Source organism: Schistocerca nitens, chromosome 2 (assembly GCF_023898315.1).
Source record: "Schistocerca nitens isolate TAMUIC-IGC-003100 chromosome 2, iqSchNite1.1, whole genome shotgun sequence".
NCBI classification, from domain to species: Eukaryota; Metazoa; Arthropoda; class Insecta; order Orthoptera; family Acrididae; genus Schistocerca; species Schistocerca nitens.
In genome coordinates this window covers 248,869,269-248,889,923 of record NC_064615.1, presented here as the reverse complement: position 1 = coordinate 248,889,923, position 20,655 = coordinate 248,869,269, and the positions used below count along the sequence as shown (strand labels likewise).

The window sequence follows — 20,655 nt, the reverse complement described above, 5'->3', positions numbered from 1 at the left end:
ATATTTTAAATAATATCAATTGTTTTCTATTGAGCCATTGTTGCATATTTTCTGTGATAAGTATGTTTGTTAAATTTCCAAGGAGACGGTGTCTGGCCAAGCAGTGCAATTATGAGCACTGCTGACACATACTTACAAAAGTTGGAAAAAACCTAAATGTCAGTTGTTAGCTCCTTAAACAGGGAGCTCCCTCCCTCCCTCCCTCCCCCCTCCCTCCCTCCCCCCTCCCTCCCCCCTCCCTCCCTCCCCCTCTCCCTCCCTCCCCCTCTCCCTCCCTCCCCCTCTCCCTCCATCCCCCTCTCCCTCCATCCCCCTCTCCCTCCATCCCCCTCTCCCTCCCTCCCCCTCTCCCTCCCTCCCCCTCTCCCTCCCTCCCCCTCTCCCTCCCTCCCCCTCTCCCTCCCTCCCCCTCTCCCTCCCTCCCCCTCTCCCTCCCTCCCCCTCTCCCTCCCCCTCTCCCTCCCTCCCCCTCCCTCCCTCCATCAGCAGTGCTTAGAATTACACTTCCTTCCTCTGGCCAGTCATACTGTCTCTTTGTAATTTTGGTTCTTGTTAAGTTAATTTTTCTTTCGAAACAATTGTTCCCATGGTTTTCTACAGTGTGGGTTGTTTTATTTGATCAACAATATTTGCTCAGTTTTAGCAGTAGCTATACGCATAATTTATGCAAGATGAAAGCAGTTATGATAGGAAGAAAAAATATTTGTAGGTGTTGTCACTTTTAATCATTACTCACTGTAAAAAATGACTGCAGGATAATAATGGTAAAACATCATCAAAAGATGTTTACCATTCATTAGCACTGTAATGCAGATTTCCGTGCATCTGAAACAGAAGTGGCATTTTATTGCAAGACAGCACAAAATAAGTGTGAACAGCGAGTAGAAAGGGATGTTAGACAAAAATGATATCCATTTCCAAAGCTAGCTGTGATGATTAATCATTCCTCAGTTTACATTGCCCTATTTATTGTGAATATTAATACAGCTTTGGCTCTGCAGAACATAGTGGCCAGCCACAACTGCCATTATTGAGAACAAGATGATACAAAGCAATTAACAAGCCAAACTACTTAATGTAGTATTGGAATGTGATGCAGAAGCTACTGAGTGAGTATGAAACTGGACAGTCAGATGTCCTCTAACTTTCTTGATGAGCAAATTATATACCAGAGTGATACTGACACAACATAGATCTCCAGGCAGGACCTGTATTTGTACAGTTGAAAGAGAGGAGAAACAGGAGTAAAAATGAGTAGTTATGAATGGGACATAAAATAGTAACAAAAGACGAAGAAAAGAAGTTTGGAGACTGTATACACTACTCCCTGCATATCATTTACAGTTCATTATTTGCAGTTTTTTCAGTATATTGAGTATAGATATGACAGATAATGCAAAACTTCTGTTGATGTTGATAATGGGGATTTGTTTTACAAGACATTTACTTGGCTCCACATATGCTCGTTATGAATCAAATTGAGCATCTATGAAATGCCAGGCGATTCCTTCTTGCTTGCGAACTTAATATGTTAATAGCTGTAATCTATGGGCAATATTGAGACAAAATGCATCAATATTTCTGTATAAATATTCCAGCTGTTGATTTTATACTGTTTGTTACATAAGATACATTTCGTGTTGTAGAATTTACTCACTGACAGCTACTTTAATTTTTTTTTTATTTACTACTGCATAGTAGGAAAAGAGAAGATAAAAAATGTATTAAGTCTGATAATATGATCACAAAAGTAGTGTTGTAAAATGAGTTAAGACATGGAATATCAATTAGTTTTACCCTGTGGCATTTCCCCTGAGTAAGATATCAGTAACGATACAGTTTTGGTTGGCTTGGACATGGAAGGCAGAATTTGTGTGAGTGAAATGTTGTCGGCTATTATTGGTCTTCTCCAACCAGTTTGCTGTTGTTGATCACTTGGCTTCTCATTTATCACAGTGGTGGGTGAAACCCATATAAACAGGGCGTTGTAGTCATTTAATTCACTAACATGTCTTGTATATTTGTCCTGTACTTCAACCAATGGACTTTCGTTTGTAAGCTCCCACTTTCCAAGGATCGCATGCGAAGATTTGTCTCAAAGCTCATGGTAGATACTGTGCATAAATACGGGCTTCAAATTGTTCCAGTGTTTTCACTTGTAATTGCCCCAGCTTGTTCTTGATAACCATATCGAGAAGCGTTACTGCCATTTTGTTCCAAAGCATATTTTGTCCCCGAGCATTTGTAATTTCTGTGGACACACATTTCTGGATCTGGACTACTGAGCTGTCAGAATATATTCCCTCCTTTTTTGCAGTACCCATGGCACACATGACTGCCATAATACACTGTATGACAAAAAGGTGAAGCAACCAGAAGACCTAGTCGCATATAAGTATAATTTCTCTCTCTCTCTCTCTCTCTCTCTCTCTCTCACACACACACACACACACACACACACACACACACACACACACACACACACCAACGATTCTTTAAATAATTAGTGCTAATTGTTTGTGATAGAAACAATGGCCACCATAGTGCATTGGTGGTGTTCGTGTTTAGTGTTGTTACCAGGCCTGGTAGCGTACGTAAGGGGTGCGAACAGCATCGGGCAGTAAGTGATCACCGTGAAGGACATGGACATGCTGGGCACTCGTGTGAGATAATGTTATCAGCACCTAACAGTTTGAAGGGAGCCTCATTAGGGGTCTCCAGTTGGCCGACTGGACAAATCGTGCCTTATCCAGACTTGTGGAGCATTCAAATGTGATAGTGTTTTAGAGGTTGTATTGTATGAAAACATGAGGGCAGGCAACTTGTCTGTATTCTGCTTGAACAAATATGATAACCACAGGGGAGGGTTGCTGTAATGTGCTTTGAGCTCATTGTAATCTCTTCACATATGTGCCTCAATGACCGCCATGTAATATTCTGCCGTCCCACACTGTTGGTCAGAGATCAGCAGCAGCCGGACTCTGGAATTACTGCCCCAAGTGTAGGCTGCTGTTAACACCATAATGCAGATGGCTGCTTTTGGAGTGGTGCTGTGACCAGGAAGCATAGACTGCTAATAAATTGAATCACATTGTGTTCATCAATGAATCAAGATTTTTCATTGCTCTGATTGACTGTCATTCGTGAATATGGCAGCAACCTGGAAAGATGTCCCATTCTTTCAATGTTGGCACAATGGTGTTACACCTGGTGTCATGGTATGGGGAGCCATCAGGTGTGACTTCAGGCCATGGGTGGTAGTGATTGAGGAAAATCTGACAGAGCCACAGTACGTCATGGAAATCCTGCATCCTCAAGCATTTACCTCTTGTGCAACATTGTCGTGATGGCATTTTTCAATAGGACAGTTCTCTCCACATATGGAATTTGTCCTAATTATCTGTCTGTGTGATATTAAGGTACTCCAGTTTCCAGCAAGACACTCAGATATGTCACCTATAAAACGTTTGTTACCAGCTCGAATGTCAACTCTGTCCCAGTGCCAGTATCCAGGATACCAAGGACCATTTAAAACACTAGTGGGCCAGCTTGCCTCAGGAGAGAATACAACAGCTTTGTGTCGCCCTTCTCAGCTGAATCGGTGCATGCAACCAGGCCAGAGGGGATGCAGCTTCCGACTAATAAGTGGACCCGTAGTGCCAAGTTCTTTGCAAATTTGATTCAATTTTGTAATCGCTGCAATAACATCACATTCCCTCTCAGCATGTGAAGTTTTGTTCCCTCCTCCTCTTCTGGGTGCTTCACTTTTGTTGTGGGCAGTGTAAATTCCGATGAAACCAGCTTGGTTGCAGTTTGTTTAATGTCTCAAACACCTAGAGATATCTTAGTAATTTATAATTGTGTATATAGTTGTATGTTACTTTTGAATGTAGATTGTTTCTGTTTATTTATTCCTAGTTGTTTTGAAGAACTCCTAACACAAATAAAGAAGAGTGCATTGTTCATAATTTATTGCCTTGAGTATGTTTTACTTTGCATTATCTTGAAATGAGAAACTATTATGTTTATCGTTAATTTCATTTGAGTATGTCATGGCATGGCATGTGTAAAATAAACATTAGTAACTGTGCATAAAAACAAATTCCCAAGCATATTTTTAACTGGTTGTCACCGAGAATAGTGTTCAGTTTGCTAAGGAATCTGCCAAGCAAAATAAATGTTCATTATGTCTTGTGTTCTCTCTGCCTCTCTGACTGGCTTCTTGGTTTGCTTACTGTGAATGCATAAAGGAATAAGAGCATGGGGCTCTGTGACAAATGTTCTTTATTTTATGTGTATGAAAATGATGACAGTAGGTCTTTTTTTTTCCTGGTGTACCAGCTACTGTTACTCTCTTTCACTAATGAGTCTGGCCCACATAAAATGTATACATTCAAATGTACTAAGTTTCACATTCATTGTTAGTTTCATCCGTTGCAGTTTCACATTCCTTTCCTTCCTGGGATGCACAACAGTGGTATGAAAACTTGTTCAGTCCTGAGGTGTGAATCTATGTAATAAGTGAAGAGGTTGCATTTTAGTTTAAAAACAATGGCTCATTGCTTATTTACCTTACTTGTAACAGTGCCACTTGTTACTTGAGTCAGTTCAGACAAAATTTTTCAGTGTAATTTTCTTCAGTATTAGTTTACTTCTTCTTGGAATTCTAATTTTTTTAATGTGTGAAGAAATAATTTATTACAAGTCCATCATCTTTCAGGTTTGAATTCTATGAAAAAATAAGTCTTGAGCCATACTTGCAGCAACCTGAGCCAACAAGAGCAGATTACACACTTCATGCAGTTCTGGTACATAGTGGAGATAATCATGGTGGCCACTATGTAGTTTTTATAAATCCCAAAGGTGATGGAAAGGTATGGCATCTTTTAGCATCTGTAATGCTGAAGTTATGATGAAAGTTCTTTATGGTATATGTATTTAGACATAAAATTATCACATAATTTCCGTAATAGCTACTTGATGAATGTCATCTTAGTGGAGGCACTTGGCTTGATAAGGAATAATAGCAAAATTACTTCATATTTAAAAATTTTAGTTAAAGAATTAGGCTTTGTTAGTATTGTATGCTAGGGTCACCATAAGGTCATATTTTGCACCACTCTTGCACAGAATTGCCAAGAAAAGAAAGACCACTTAGATTCCTCCCTTGCTCAGTAGCATTTCTGAGAAAGTTGACTGTATGTGTGAGAAATACCATTTTTTGTCTGTGTGTATGGTTGTGCTTCTACATTAATCTATTTTTTTCTTTTGTGCTATATGTTGTTCCATTTTGTACTTTTGTGGAGAGGGTGGAAAGGGGGAGAGACAGCAGAATGCAAATTAATACTCCGTGTTTTCTCATCTTTCTATATTTAAATTCTTGTGTAGTCATGATTTTAGCAATAAAATTATCAAATGCCCTGATGACGCAAAGCCTTTGCTCGATGATTACCCTTCATTTATATTACCATTAACCGAAGCAGCTCTTGGGACTGATATTTCAATGTAAAATGAAGAATTTAGTTTTTAATTTTGGTTTCAATATTTAATTTCACTTCTTCTATAACAAGATAACGACACTAAAAGCAGGTTACATACAACCGGAGTAAGATTGGTTTCTGTTAATGCAGTTACTTGTTGTTTTACATTGGAGTACATGCTCTCACAGATTCAGCTAGACATAAGCATTTTCTTTCCCTTATTCTCTTTTTGTGATATTTTGAAGTTTGGTGTATCACAGTTTCTGCTGTTTGAATTCAAAGTCAGATATGTTGAAAAATTTACATTAAAGCATATCAGAATTACAGTCATTTCTTAAAAGCGGTAATGCAGTTACATCCTCTGTGGTACTTTTCAGACTCTTCACACAATTTTGTAATGTGGTTGGTAGTACTTCCTAAAACTGGGACTGATGCAACAGTAAATTAAACAATACTGTCTTTACATTTACATTTGTCTGAATTCAGCCCATCAGTGAGGAAAGCAAAATTTCACACAATTACACAATTTTTCCACTTCAATTAACAGTGTAAAAAAAGGGGATTGTGCTATCATTATTTTTCCCCCACCAACTTTGGTGTAATTGTAAGAAAGAAAAGCGTAAGAAATGAAGCACAACAGAGCTCGAAGGCTACAGCCAAACTCCATAGAAAAAGTTGGGCCAATTGAACAATATGGATATCAGATGATACAAGAAACTTGCAGTAATATCTGTACCTGTTCTAGTTTTTCATGTAGGCTAACATGCTGAGGACCCTCCCTCAATAAATAAATAAATAAATTTGCAAACTTCCACTAGGCACCTCAGAATACTGACACTACTAATCTCAGCAATATTCAATTACGGCAAAAGAATGTTATCAATGACTATCTACTGAATAATTCCTGTAAAGTAGATAGAAGCTGTCAACAGCAGCCTTAGTGTTGTAGTAATTATTTGTTCTGTCTAGCTTTCGATGTTCGGGCTCATTTTTTGATCATGGTGCATTGTAGACAATAATACAACAGCCTTACACCTTTCAGGACTATATTATATCGATATGGCCATGACAGAAATATCCACACTGAATGATTGTGATTAGGTATAAATTTTGGTGACCACTGTTGCTTGTCCAGTTTGGCAGTACCTCACACAGTCAATCTTAAGTTTTACATTTATCAATTACAATATTCCTGTTGTCAGTTTGGATGTGAGGTTAATTGTTGCAAAATGTCACTATGAGATATTACAGGCCCACGTGTGATAGTGTCAACAGCCATTCATCAGCAGTCAATGCTTCTTCCCAGTTCCAGCATCACTACGAACACAGCTGCTTGTGTTTTATTATTGGCAGCCTACACATGGAATGGTAACTCCTTAGTCCGACAATAACAAAACTTTATGAGCAGCAGTCATATACCCTAACAAATTCAGTAGTCCACTAAAAGCTTTTAGTTCATTAATATCCAACTCACTTGTGTAAAATGGGATTCCTTGCTTAATATTATTTAATCATTTCTATGTGACATTAAATATTCAGCATAGAAATAATAAATATTAGGCTTCCAGTATATTTCCTAGTTCAATGTTCCTAGCAATACCTTTCAGTCCTGGGTGGTAGACAGGTAGTCCTTTCAGCTTGAGATTGGGTGTTTTTGCTTATAGGTTACAGCATTTATATTTGGATTTCTTCCAAAATAAGTTATTTGGATTTTGCTGTTTATTGTCTTCAGGAAGTGTATTCGAAGACACTCTAGAAATCACTCAAATTCTGGATCACTGAGAATCCCTAAAATTTCTGTGTCTGTAAGGGGCATGTTACACCACTTACACAAAGCCATATTGCTGTAAGACATGATTTCCATGTATCAGGTGATGTAGTATGAAAGCTACTAAAGGCCAACTTTTACAGGAATGATTTTGCGAACTGAATGAAACGACCTGAAAAGTGATAGAAGATGATTACAGTTATAAAAATGATAATCTCTCTCTCTCTCCCTCCCACCCTCTCCCCTCCCACCCTCTCCCCTCCCACCCTCTCCCCTCCCACCCTCTCCCCTCCCACCCTCTCCCCTCCCACCCTCTCCCCTCCCACCCTCTCCCCTCCCACCCTCTCCCCTCCCACCCTCTCCCCTCCCACCCTCTCCCCTCCCACCCTCCTCCCCCTCCCACCCTCTCCCCTCCACCCTCTCCCTCCCACCCTCTCCCCTCCCACCCTCTCCCCTCCCACCCTCTCCCCTCCCACCCTCTCCCCTCCCACCCTCTCCCCTCCCACCCTCTCCCCTCCCACCCTCTCCCCTCCCTACCTCTCTCCCCCCATATCAGCCCCCCTCCCTCTCTCTCTCCCCCCATATCACCCCCCTCCCTCTCTCTCTCCCCCCATATCACCCCCCCTCCCTCTCTCTCTCCCCCCATATCACCCCCCCTCCCCCCTCTCTCTCCCCCCATATCACCCCCCTCCCCCTCTCTCTCCCCCCATATCACCCCCCTCCCCCTCTCTCTCCCCCATATCACCCCCCCTCCCTCTCGCTCTCCCCCCATATCACCCCCCCTCCCTCTCGCTCTCCCCCCATATCACCCCCCCTCCCTCTCTCTCTCCCCCCATATCACCCCCCCTCCCTCTCTCTCTCCCCCCATATCACCCCCACTCTCTCTCTCTCTCCCTCCATATCATCCCCACTCTCTCTCTCTCTCTCCCTCCATCTCACCCCCCTCGCTCTCTCTCTCTCTCTCTCTCTCTCTCTCTCTCTCTCTCTCTCTCTCTCTCTCTCTCTCTCTCTCTCTCTCCCCCCCCCTCGCGCTCGCTCGCTCTCTCGCTCTCCCCCCCCCTCGCGCTCGCTCGCTCTCTCTCTCTCCCCCCCCCTCGCGCTCGCTCGATCTCTCTCTCTCCCCCCCCCTCGCGCTCGCTCGCTCTCTCTCTCTCTCTCTCTCTCTCTCTCTCTCTCTCTCTCTCTCTCTCTCTCTCTCTCTCCCCCCCCCTCGCGCTCGCTCGCTCTCTCTCTCTCTCCCCCCCCCCTCGCGCTCGCTCGCTCTCTCTCTCTCTCCCCCCCCCTCGCGCTCGCTCGCTCTCTCTCTCTCTCCCCCCCCCTCGCGCTCGCTCGCTCTCTCTCTCTCTCTCTCTCTCTCTCTCTTCTCTCTCTCTCTCTCTCTCTCTCCCCCCCCCCTCGCGCTCGCTCTCTCTCTCTCTCTCTCCCCCCCCTCGCACTCTCTCTCTCTCTCTCCCCCCCCCTCGCACACTCTCTCTCTCTCTCTCTCTCCCCCCCCTCGCACACTCTCTCTCTCTCTCTCTCTCTCTCTCTCATTCTCTCTCTCTCCCCCCCCCCCCTCGCGCTCGTTCGCTCTCTTTCTCTCTCTCTCTCTCTCTCTCTCTCTCTCTCTCTCTCTCTCTCCCCCCCCCCTCGCGCTCTCTCTCCCCCCCTCGCGCTATGTCCGACCTTAGGCTGGGTGTATTGAGGTTATCTTCGTTGTATCCAATCTTATTTCTAGTTCCTGATGGTAGTGTGCAAGCCCATTCGCTGATGATCTTCAGTATGTAATTGAAGAGTATGTACAAGAGGCCATCGCTTGGTCAAATTCCTGTTGGAATAGTGAAACTCGCTGAAAGCTAACAACTAAATTTGGTGTTCCTCAGAGTAACCTGGACTAGTCCGGTGGCATTCTCATCTAGGCCCAGTTCTCATAGGGTGGAGGTGAGGGTCAGCCTGTCTCCCGAATCATATGCCATTTTAAAATATATTGTATGTATTGTATTGTATGTTAACTGGGGACCTAGAAACGACGGAGAGGCTCCGTCTCCACTGCAGCCGCAGTGGTCCACAACCCCACGACGACTACCGCAGTCCACTTCACCCCACACCGAACCCAGGGTTATTGTGCGGTTCGGCCGTCCGTGGACCCCCCAGGAAACGTCTCACACCAGACGAGTGTAACCCCTATGTTTGCGTGGTGGAGTAAAGGTGGTGTACGTGTACGTGGAGGACTTGTTAGCGCAGCAATCGCTGACATAGTGTAACTGAGGTGGAATAAGGGGAACCAGCCCACATTCGCCAAGGCAGATGGAAAACTGCCGAAAAAACCATATACAGACTGGCCAGTTCACCGGACCTTGATACAAATCCGCCGGGCGGATTCGTGCCGGGGACCAGGCGCTCATTCCCGCCTGGAAAGCCGTGGGTTAGACCGCACGGCCAACCGGGTGGGCTTGAAAATACATTAGGATGACTACCCAGGGATAGTTATGGGACAACCGAATGTTTTTAACAAATGCAGTCAATTTTTTTTCATTCAGCCCCTTTTTTTCCAGTTGAAATTGACCAGGTTGGAGTGGTTTCATTCAGTGCGAGAGAATCAGCTGACTAAGGTCTGTCGGTTACAGCTGTTATATGAATTTTTTCGCTCAGTCTCTGGTTTGAGTGATTTTTACTAACATACTTTTTCACCTTTTTCCTTGGAGTCATTGGGGTGGGCACATGACACTGCCGCCATAGCCTCCTCTTGCGGCTGCCAAGGCCAGAGTCGCAGCTGGCACCAGGAGGTGGTGCTGCAGCTAGTAAAAGTGCTGCACTGCCAGGACCTGCACTAGTGGTAACTGGCCTCTGCGCCATCACCTTGTGCTTGCTGCGACCCAGGCCATGGCAGCTGCAGGACAAAGAAGTGGAGCGTGCGTGACACAGGCACTTGCTCAAATTTTAATTTTATTTATGAACGTAATCTCTTTCTGGTAAAACATAACACAAACGGTTGCAAAAATTGTCAATGTTCCTTTCTTCATTATATACCCCTAAGAGAACTCCTAAGCTTGCTCAGTATTGTACTCCTACAAAGCTTTATTAGTTATGTGTTAATTGTACCTGGAACAGTTTATTGCACAGCAATCTGTTTATCAGTTTTAAATGGTGAAAATAAGTATTAATCTTTCACTACATAATGAAATGAATGTGTTTATTACTTGTCATCACGTACACCTTAGGGTATGTGCACCCTGGTTTGTATTGTATACCACTGTTTTACTTCACCTAATGAAAGTACTAAAGACTGGTTTCACCCAGAAGAGTAACTGGATAACTCGGTCAGCTAAACCACTAAATAGTGCTTTCAGTTGAAAGAACGCATGAATACAAGGTTCAACTGACAGAAAAACTGATGACTTGAAAAGGAGAGAATGAATAACTCAGTCAGTAGTACGCAAAACACCACTGGACCGTGTCAACTGTGTTCATTCAATTGCTCCTTGAGACTGGTTTCACGCAAAAGAAATGAATGAATAAAAACCCCAGCGATATGTACAACTGCAACTAACTCAAACGAATCAATGAATAATTCATCCGATACGTAAAGCTACAACCAAATGAGTCTATTGTTTTCCAAATACTGACCGGATCAATTGTTTCCATTAGGATGTTCTCATGACTACCCAGGGATGCCCTCCATGACATCAGTATATGAGAGTGGTGATGAGGCTCTGTATTTGTTCTGTGCAAGATCTACTAGCTTGAAAGCCAGTCAACTTGGTACGTACATAGTTAGGAGCCAAGTTGGTTGGCGACTCTTGTTAGCAATAATCTATAGAAAATGTTGTAGGTGACATATATCAGATACAGTATAAACCCGCTTTTACATTCCCGGAATTAACTTTTTCGCGTCATTTACAACATTTTTTATTTTGTGTCAACATATTTATACTTTTCCCACCATTTATGCATTACAAACAAAGTACTTATTTACATATTTGCACTTGAAAACACGAAAAAATTCTCAAAACGTGTCATGATAAGCGTGAAAAAATACGTAACTAGTGCAGTATTTCATTATATAAATAATGAATGACAGCTGCAGGCCTTCAAAAACATAGATTATGACATATGAAATTGAGTCAAACGTTCCTACTTCCCAGACAGTTAGCAGTACCAGTTACATCAGCAATTTTTATTAGATAATAAACAAGTCCCTGACAAGTCTTTTGATGCATGTTGTGTACATATAGCATACATAAAGTGCAAGGGGGCATCCTATACGCAACTTTCACAGCTTAAAACATTATTTCCCACATTTTACATTTTCTCACCTTTTACACCATTGTTTTGAAGTCCCTTGAAAAGTGTAAAAGTGGGGTTTCACTGTATATGCCTTTTTGGTTGTCACGGTCAGTTCTGGTACTAAATCAGCGCCTAAAGTAAACACATACATGCTGATAGGGACTAAATAGCTAAATCTTGCAATATTTCACCTTGGAGTAGCAATAATGCACAATGTGTAGTACAGCTTTGAAACAACTGTGTAATCCAAGATTATAATGAATTACAACGCTGTCCTCTGTTTAGCATACAAAATACTAAAAAATAAAATGTATGTGGGATCCCTGAGGCCCCACCAGCATGATCAGGGGTAAAGTTCTGAACTTTATTGCCTTTATTTTATACTGTTTTACGTTTTTGCTATTGTGACAAAGATGGTGTAGTATTATACTGTGAAAACTGTGCAATTTGTTTAAAAAAAATTCACAATGTTTGGTACACATGCTCCCATATTTTCTTGTTTCTGCTGTCGATAAGTCTTTTTCATGCCGTTAGTGCTCTGAAAATAAGTTGTGTTTTTAAAGTATTATTGATAGAAGCTTTACTTCCTTGTGTACCATATCATACATTACTGTCCATTTTAACACAAGTTTTTAACTTGTTTGTTCCATCCCTTTCAATATACATTTTCTGCTACTACTTACCATATCATGTGTGTTGTCCATTGTAACAGTTTTTAACTTGTTTGTTCCATCCTTTTCAATCTAGGTGTTTTGCTATGTTTGTTTTCTAAAGCTGAATACTGTCCATTTTAATTTATACTATGTGATCTAAAGTATCCGGACACCCCCACAAACTTAATTTTTCATATTAGGTGCATTGTGCTGCCAGGTATTCTATATCAGCGACCTCAGTAGCCATTAGACATCTTGAGAGATCAGAATGGGGTGCTCTGCGGAACTCACGGACTTCAAACGTGTTCAGGTGATTCGGTGTCACTTGTCATACATCTGTACGCGAGATCTCCACACTCCTAAACATCCCTAGGTCCACTGTTTCCAATATGATAGTGAAGTGAAAATGTGAAGTGTCACATACAGCACAAAAGCGTACAGGCCGACCTCGTCTGTTGACTGACAGAGATTGCCACAGTTGAAGAGGGTCGTAATGTGTAAGAGGCAGAAATGTATGCAAACTATTGCACAGGAATTCCAAACTGCATCAGGATCCGCTGCAAGTGCTATGACAGTTAGGCGGAAGGTGAGAAAACTTGGATTTCATGGTCGAGCAGCTGCTCATAAGCCACACATCAAGCCGGTAAATGTCAAACAATGCCTTGCTTGGTGTAAGGAGCATAAACATTTGACTGGACAGTGGAAAAACGTTGTGTGGATCTGCTAGCATGTTTAGTGCCAACACTAAAGTTCATATGTCATGTTTTTCATAGGGGAGGGGGGGGGGGGCTTGCAGCCCTTGTTGTTTTGCGTGGCACTATCACAGCACAGGGCTACATTTAAGCAAGCATCTTCTTGCTTCCCACAGTTGACGAGCAAATTGGAGATGGCGATTGCATCTTTCAACATGATCGATCACCTGTTCATAATGCATGGCCTGTGGTGGAGTGGTTACACGTCAATAACATCCCTGTAATGGACTGGTGTGCACAGAGACCTGACCTGAACTCTATAGAACACCTTTGGGACGTTTTGGAAGGCCAGCTTCGTGCCAGGCCTCACCGACCGACATCGATACTTCTACTCAGTGCAACACTCCATGAAGAATGGGCTGCCATTCCCCAAGAAACCTTCCAGCACCTGATTGAATGTATGCCTGTAAGAGTGGAAGCTGTCATCAAGGCTATGGGTGGGTCATATTGAATTCCAGCATTACCAATGGAGGGCTCTACAAACTTGTAAGTCATGTTCAGCCAGGTGTCCAGATACTTTTGATCACATAGTGTATTTCAAGTCATCTGTCACTAGAGCTTTTAATTTAAAATGTTTGTCTGTTAGATTTGGAATTAAAGCCTGAACAATTTATTATGGAGACAAAGCTCCACGTTCATAGAGATAATTATAGAATTCCTTTGTCTTTCGGAAGTAACAATAGCTATATCCACCTGTGTTCCAAATGATAAAAGTGGAATTTCAGTCTGGCTCCTCTGATGTCATTTATCAATGTCAATGTCCAACGTTGCATTATGGTCATGGTCTTGATGATAAAAGATGCCATATCATGAATTCATGAGACAGAATTGCTGGCCAATACTTATTGCTGGGAGAAATTTCAGTATTGCCAGTGTGTGTCCTATCAGTGGTACTGTGATTTCTCCTGAAGGTAAGTATTGGCCAGAGAGCTCTCTCATAATCTAATAGGATATGTTCCTTCAGTTTTAACTTGAGTGTTGTTCTCATTATGTTAGGCATTTGCTACTGTCAGGGATGAATGATGTCCTTTACTACTCTGAATATCCACATGGATTTGACAGTGCCATGATATCATGGTAACAGCATTGAGAAAGAAATAGATTTTTTAAAATGACTTTTTACTTTGGAAAATAAAGGTACTTTGTGTTGCATACACAATGTAATGTATTGAGGATGACACACCATATGAGAAACAGAATTAGTGTACTTGGAGCATAATTCTGTGTAATTATATTGGGAATCAAAATGGAAGAGTGACGAATGAGTCCAGTAAAACCATTTTGTGTGTGTGTGTGTGTGTGTGTGTGTGTGAGAGAGAGAGAGAGAGAGAGAGAGAGAGAGAGAGAGAGAGAATATTTAGAGCAGATATATTGACATTAAAGTACATTTTGTAATGGTGCTGAATCAGTGTTTCATTTCTTATGACTATAGTTATCATCTTTGATGAATTTGTCAGTGACATTGCCCATTTTTGAATAGTTCTTGTTTCTCAAATGTGCCACTTACAATGTAAAAGATAATGCTTAAGTAGACATTATTGTTAATTACAGTGAAATTTAATTGCATTACCACTGTACAGTTTAATGAGCTACAGGAAAAGTTTTAACCACAACTTACTGAAAATAAAAATAACAGTATCCATAACTTTTAAAGAACACAAGTTACATTAGTGTATGGCTTTTTAGCTTGTTTGATAGTGATTTCTTTCTTCTAGACATTCATTTTGATCCATTGTTGTTAATCACTTCATTTATAATCCCTTTTCCATTGCAGTCACCTTATTGTTGCTGTTTGCATGCATTGTTTGTATTAGTCTGTGATAGTTGGCTTCTGTTTTTGCCATATCTTGAAGGCAGTTTCCTCTTGTAACTTCTGTTTGATTGTGTGTTGCTTGCAAGTTTTTGCATTGTACTGTTATTCTGCTTTCATTTTTTATAGTTGCTTCTACCAGTCTGAACTTTCTGTGTATTAAAAAAAAAAAGTCAACTTATGTGATTTCTTTTTTGTGGCGTCCTGATCTTTTCATCCTGCATGTTTTTGCCAGGAAAATATTGGTATGTCTGTAACGGTTAGTATTTTTATTTATATTTAAAAAACTGTTGCAAGTTGTCGGATTGTTAGCATACAGCTTTTTAAACAAAGTCCGAAGGACTAAACTCTGCACAAGTGTGAACCTGGAAGAAAAGCTTCCTCGTGAAGCAGTGGAAAGAAGTCCAAACACATGCAGCTGATTGTTAGATGTTTGTATATCTAGAAGAGACTCGAAGATACTAAAAGGTTTCAGATAGGTTATATAATAGTAAAACAGATGTAGTGAAACCAGTTTTTGAAGTATGAAACATTTCCAGAAGCAGCTGTAGACATGTACCATAATATATTAGTTATGAATGGCAGATAAATCACTGAAGTAATTCCAGAAAGATAGGAAGTGAAAGAGACGGGGCCTGGGTAAGTTTTCAGAGGCTGTTGAGAGTTTCAAAGGGATATCCAGACAATGGGCGACTGAAATAGGTAAAGAAGCACAGTAGAAAATTAGTGAATAACTTCGACCAGTGCAATGATATGTAAGAACAGGCCCTTGGAAAAAAACAGTAGACGTTAAATTTGAGTGGTTAAATGACAGAATATAAAAATTCATCACACAAAAGGGGACACAGATATATATAAAAAATGAAATGTACTGGGAGTGCGAAGTGACAGAGGAGGAATGGCTAGAGAAGAAATACAAAAGCTGTAAACTCGTTCGTGACTGCAGGGAAAATTTGATGTTACATATAGGAAAACTAAAGAAGCATTAGGGAAAAGGAGCAGTAGTTTTATGAACATAAAGAGCTCAGATGGCAAGCCAATCTGAGAACAATGGGTTGAAAAGTGGAAAGAATGTTTAGAACAACTGTATAAAGGAAAGAAAGCAGAAGAGAATATTATTGAAAGGTAAGAGGAAGTAACGTGAAGATGAGATTGAGGATCCAATTCTAAGAGAAAAATTTGAAAGAGCAGTGGAAGCATTAAAGTGAAAGCAAGACATTCCGTCAAAATTACTGAGATCCACGGGAGAACCAAACATGACAAAAATATTTCACCTGGCAAGTAAGATATGAGACTAATAATAATGCAATAATCATAATTCCCAAGAAGACGGTTGAGAATATTACCAAACCATCCATTTAATAAGTCATGATTGTAAAACACTAACTTGAATGATCTGTAGACGAATGAAACTGGTAGAAGCTGACCTGGAGAAAGATAAGCATCAGTTCTAGAGAAGTGTTAGGCACATGCAAAGTGATGCTAACATTATGGGATATCATAGAAGATAGATTGGGAAAAAAGGTAAATCAAAATTTAAGTACTTAAATATTTAGAAAAATATTTTGGCAATGTTGACTGGAACACACACTCAGACATTCTAATTTTAGTAGGGATCGAATGCAGTAAGCATTTGATTATCTACAACTTGCACAGATACCAGATAGCATTTATAAGAGTTGGAAGACTTGAAAAAAGGGAAGCAGTACTTGAGAAGTGTGTGTGACAGGATTTTAACATACTGCCATGTAATTTAATCTGTACATTGAGCAGGCTTAATTAAGAAATCATAGGAGCAGTTGGAAAAGATAATTAATGGTCACAAACAATAAATCAAATCTTTAAGATTTACCAACAATAGTGTGATTCTGTTAGAGATGGTAGAGGATTTGTAAGTTAAAGTTTAACCAAATGGACAGTCTCTTGAAAAAGAGGCGATAGATGATTCCAATTAAACCGGATGATGCTGAAGTAATTAAATTAGGAAATGAGACACTTAAATTAATAGAAGAGGTTTGCTATTTGGGCAGAGAAATCACTGACTGTGGCCAAAGCAGAGAGAATATAATATGTAGATTACCAACTGAAAGAATATTTTGAAATGTGGCACAACAGAGGTATGAAGAAGATTAGATGGGTGGAGGGGTAACTAACATAGAGGACTTTATCAAGCTGAGGAGAAAAGAAATTTATGGTGCAGTATGACTAAAAGAAGCGATAAATTGATAAGAATTATCCTGAGGCAAAGGAATTTCCTAATTGAGGAAATTATGGAAGTAAAAATTGCCGGGAGGACCAAGATTTGGTAACAGTAAAGAGATTCAAGTGAAAATAGGTTGGATTAATTATGAGGAGATATTTGCACAGGATCGGCTGGTATGGAGAGCTGCATGAAACAGATATTTGGACTGCAGCCCCAACAAGAACAGTCACTCTTAACACACCAGCAAGTTGAGCCAGCCTATAAGTGACCTCCTTTTTAGGTCTTTCGCCGCAGTGTTTGAGGGACACTGAATATTTTATATCCAGTTTATTTAATGGCTGCAGAGTGTGAACAATCTTCTGTTGCAGCAGCAGAAGAGAAGGAACTTACTGAAAGGCTTACACGTTTGTGACTGTGTTTAGCTACTATGAAAAATAATGAATCTGACCTAGTCAGCAGCATATTTTGACATGAGATCACAGAGGAAAAAGTTCTTGTTTCTTTGAATTGTGGCAGTGATGATATACTAACAGAATATTTTCTTAATATGAGGAGTATAAGTAAACAAATTCACTGCTGACATGATAATCTTTGTGCACACAATTACCTGGGGCTCATTTTCTTATGACCACATAAATCAAACCAAGCTTCTTTTTCTCTTCATTTCAACTGTACCTTTCACTTGGTAGTACAAATAAAGTATCTAAACAGTACTTTACCAAAGATTTGAATAGCATGCAGAATTTTATTCCTGCAGCTGTGGTGAATTTGAGAAGTACTGAATAACCAGGAAATATTCTTGTGATCCAAAAGTACTTTCACTTGATGTGTAGTCCGCTTAAGGGAACATTGTTGTTGTCCAGTAATTCTTCACAGTGTGGCTGAGTGGTAAAGTGCCAGACAACAAATCCAGAGATTTCAGGTTTGATCCCCAGCCAATCCCAGGATAAATGAAAAGCACCAGTTTGCTTTTGTTCTACAATATTGTAGAACAAAAGCAATCTGGTGCTTTTCATTTATTATAATGTTGTTCTACCAAGAACCAGTGGAAGATTCTGTTAATACAATTCCAGGATTTTTGTTTGTCACTTATCAATTATTTCACTTCTGGCCATGTTACTGTAGGACCCCCTATAACTGGCGAATAAGTCAGTTGAATGGTCAGAGGAAGGCAGTGATATACCAGCACCAATAGGACCATGCCTTGTAAAGCACTGTGGTTTTTGAAAACAGTCTTTGGGTTTGTGACTGCTCTACATTTTGTATTCTTGACATTTCGCAGTAGTTTCAAATGACAGTGCAGTTGTGAGAGGTAATTGTCAAATACAAGAAAACTGCAGTAACCAAGTAGTCAGCTTATATGCATCTTCCATATCCTTAAATGAAATTGTTTACAAGTCCTGTGTTTGGGATGACTGCCACAAAAGTTCTGTCATTCTGGTATAATCTTTGGATGTCATTGTTTCTCTCTTTAAATTCTCTGACAAAATAGCTTTTGACTTAATAAACTATTATGTATATATGTTAGTCTTAATTGCCATAATAGGTGTAGATGAATAGAAACAAAAAAGTAAGAAAATAGATAGGTGCGGCATTTGGTTGATTATGTTTTGGTTGTGAAAGTCGTGTGTACAACAATATAGAAAGGATGGACTACTGCTCCCACATTGAGTCACAGGGAAAAAAGACAGCTAAAATATTAACCTTTCAGACAAAATAGAAAACGTACACACATTCATAACTAGCACACAAGGCCACTGTATTCGGGCACTGGAGTCCAACTCAGATGACTGATTTGGGTTCCAGCACCCGGAGACTGAGTGTGTGTGTGTGTGTGTGTGTGTGTGTGTGTGTGTGTGTGTGTGTGCGCGCGCGCGGTCGGGGGGGGGGGGGGGGGGGAATGATGTTAAGATTCAAATACATCTCACACTGTGGGTACTTAATGAATCAATATTGTGTGCAATTTTGGCACAAAAATGATTGTTGTCAGTGGTTTGTATGGAATAAGGTTTTGTACCTTTATTACTGCAGTGAGATGTATTGCCTATGCATGATGATATCTTGCCAAAAAGTTGCATGGTTTGAAACAAAGGTTTAGAGAGCATTCAAAAGCATAAGCAAATGTATATGTGGCACCTGTTCTTTCAGACATGTCCAAAAGAGTAGACACCATTTTGATCCAGCAGCTACTATAATTAAGGCACAAAGGGATTACAGACATAGGCTGCGACTAGGCATTGATTTAAATCAATGGCGAAAGTTGAAATCTCGCTCCGTCATAAATTTTCTATTTTCTATTTTCTCCATCGATTTAAATCGATGTCCACTCGCAACCAGTTTCTGAAATTCCTTTGTGGTATAAGGAACTATTACTTTAGTATTTGCATTCCATTGAGGTTGGAGAAAAATATAAATATGGTGTAAAATAGCTTAGAAAAATCAAGAATATGAAAGTGCTGGAATTGGATGAAATGATGAGTAAGGACGGGGCCACACGAAAGTAGTATCTGCTGCTTAGCTATCTATGATGAGCTAGTTTCAGGAGGATCGAAAACTAGCTTACATTGGGGGTGGCAGGGGTAGTACAAGTGGGCGAGTAGGTGGAGCTTTGTTGTGCACCAGAGGGCGGTGTGGTGGGAAGAGTTATGAAAGGAGGTCAAGGATTAGGCCTTAGGCCTATTCTGACTGCCTAATTGCTGCCTACAAGACTGTAAGAGTAGCTATCTATGAACGTGTGATCAGCATTTTGCCACTCTCTCCATTTGACTCTCTTTATTGAAGCAACTCCTCATTTGATAATACAACGGCTCCCCAACTCAGAAAAAAATCTGATGTAGTACTGGGAATCAAACCTAGGTTCTTCCGCATCACAAGTGACAGTGCAAACCATTTGGCTACAGGAATAGAAATATATATTTTGAAAAAAGCTTATTTGTGCCATCAGCTGTACAATTTTGTGTTTATTCTCTACTGGTTTTGATTATTACAATCATCTTTACAGGTGAAAACAGTACATCAGTAGATCAGAAATACATTTTTGTCAAGTATGACCCACCCAAATGTAGAATGGATGTAACTGTCATAAATAGTCTGTCTTTTAACACAGTCCCTATTAATGTGGCATGCCTTGGCATAATTTCAGTAATGTAGTGTGCATTGCAGTAAATGTGCCATAGCACAGCACATTTATATGGGCCGTGTTAAGACAGGCTATTATGACAGTTATATATGGTCTGCATTTGGTTGGTTCATATTTGACAAAAAGGTATTTTTAATCCATTGATGTACATCGTTTTGTCTGAAAAGATGGTTGCAATAATAAAACCAATAGAGAATAAACATATAGTTATACAGCCAATTACACAAATATTCTTTTTTCAAAACGTCTAACTTCTGTGAACAGTCACCTATGAAAAGTTCTATAAGAATATATGGATTTTAAAGGGACAGAAGGAAACAGAGAGAAGAGTAGAAACAGAAGAGTCAGTTTAGGTTTAATGTAGTATAAAATGTTTGCTGTGGCAAGGTTCCAATATCATGAGTTGTAAATATTGTAAATACTGAGCTGCTAGAATTTTCTCTCTCTCTCTCTCTCTCTCTCTCTCTCTCTCTCTCTCCCCTTTTTTTTGTGTATGTGGTCCACAAGTAGCCAACTATTTTATCCCTGGAAGCACTTTATCAGTGGCCATTTTTACAGATGGAAAAGTGATAGCAACATTGATA

At 40.4% G+C, this 20,655-nt stretch overlaps 1 protein-coding gene across 1 annotated transcript in view; it reads left to right on the top strand.

The window, feature by feature from the left end:
- Nucleotides 1–20,655, top strand: part of LOC126235971 (ubiquitin carboxyl-terminal hydrolase 7) — a 253,893-nt gene that overhangs the window by 128,065 nt on the left and 105,173 nt on the right. The window contains exon 11 of the mRNA XM_049944942.1: nt 4,721–4,874. Within this exon, the coding sequence (XP_049800899.1) occupies nt 4,721–4,874 (154 nt within the window). The remainder of the gene's footprint in view (nt 1–4,720; nt 4,875–20,655) is intronic.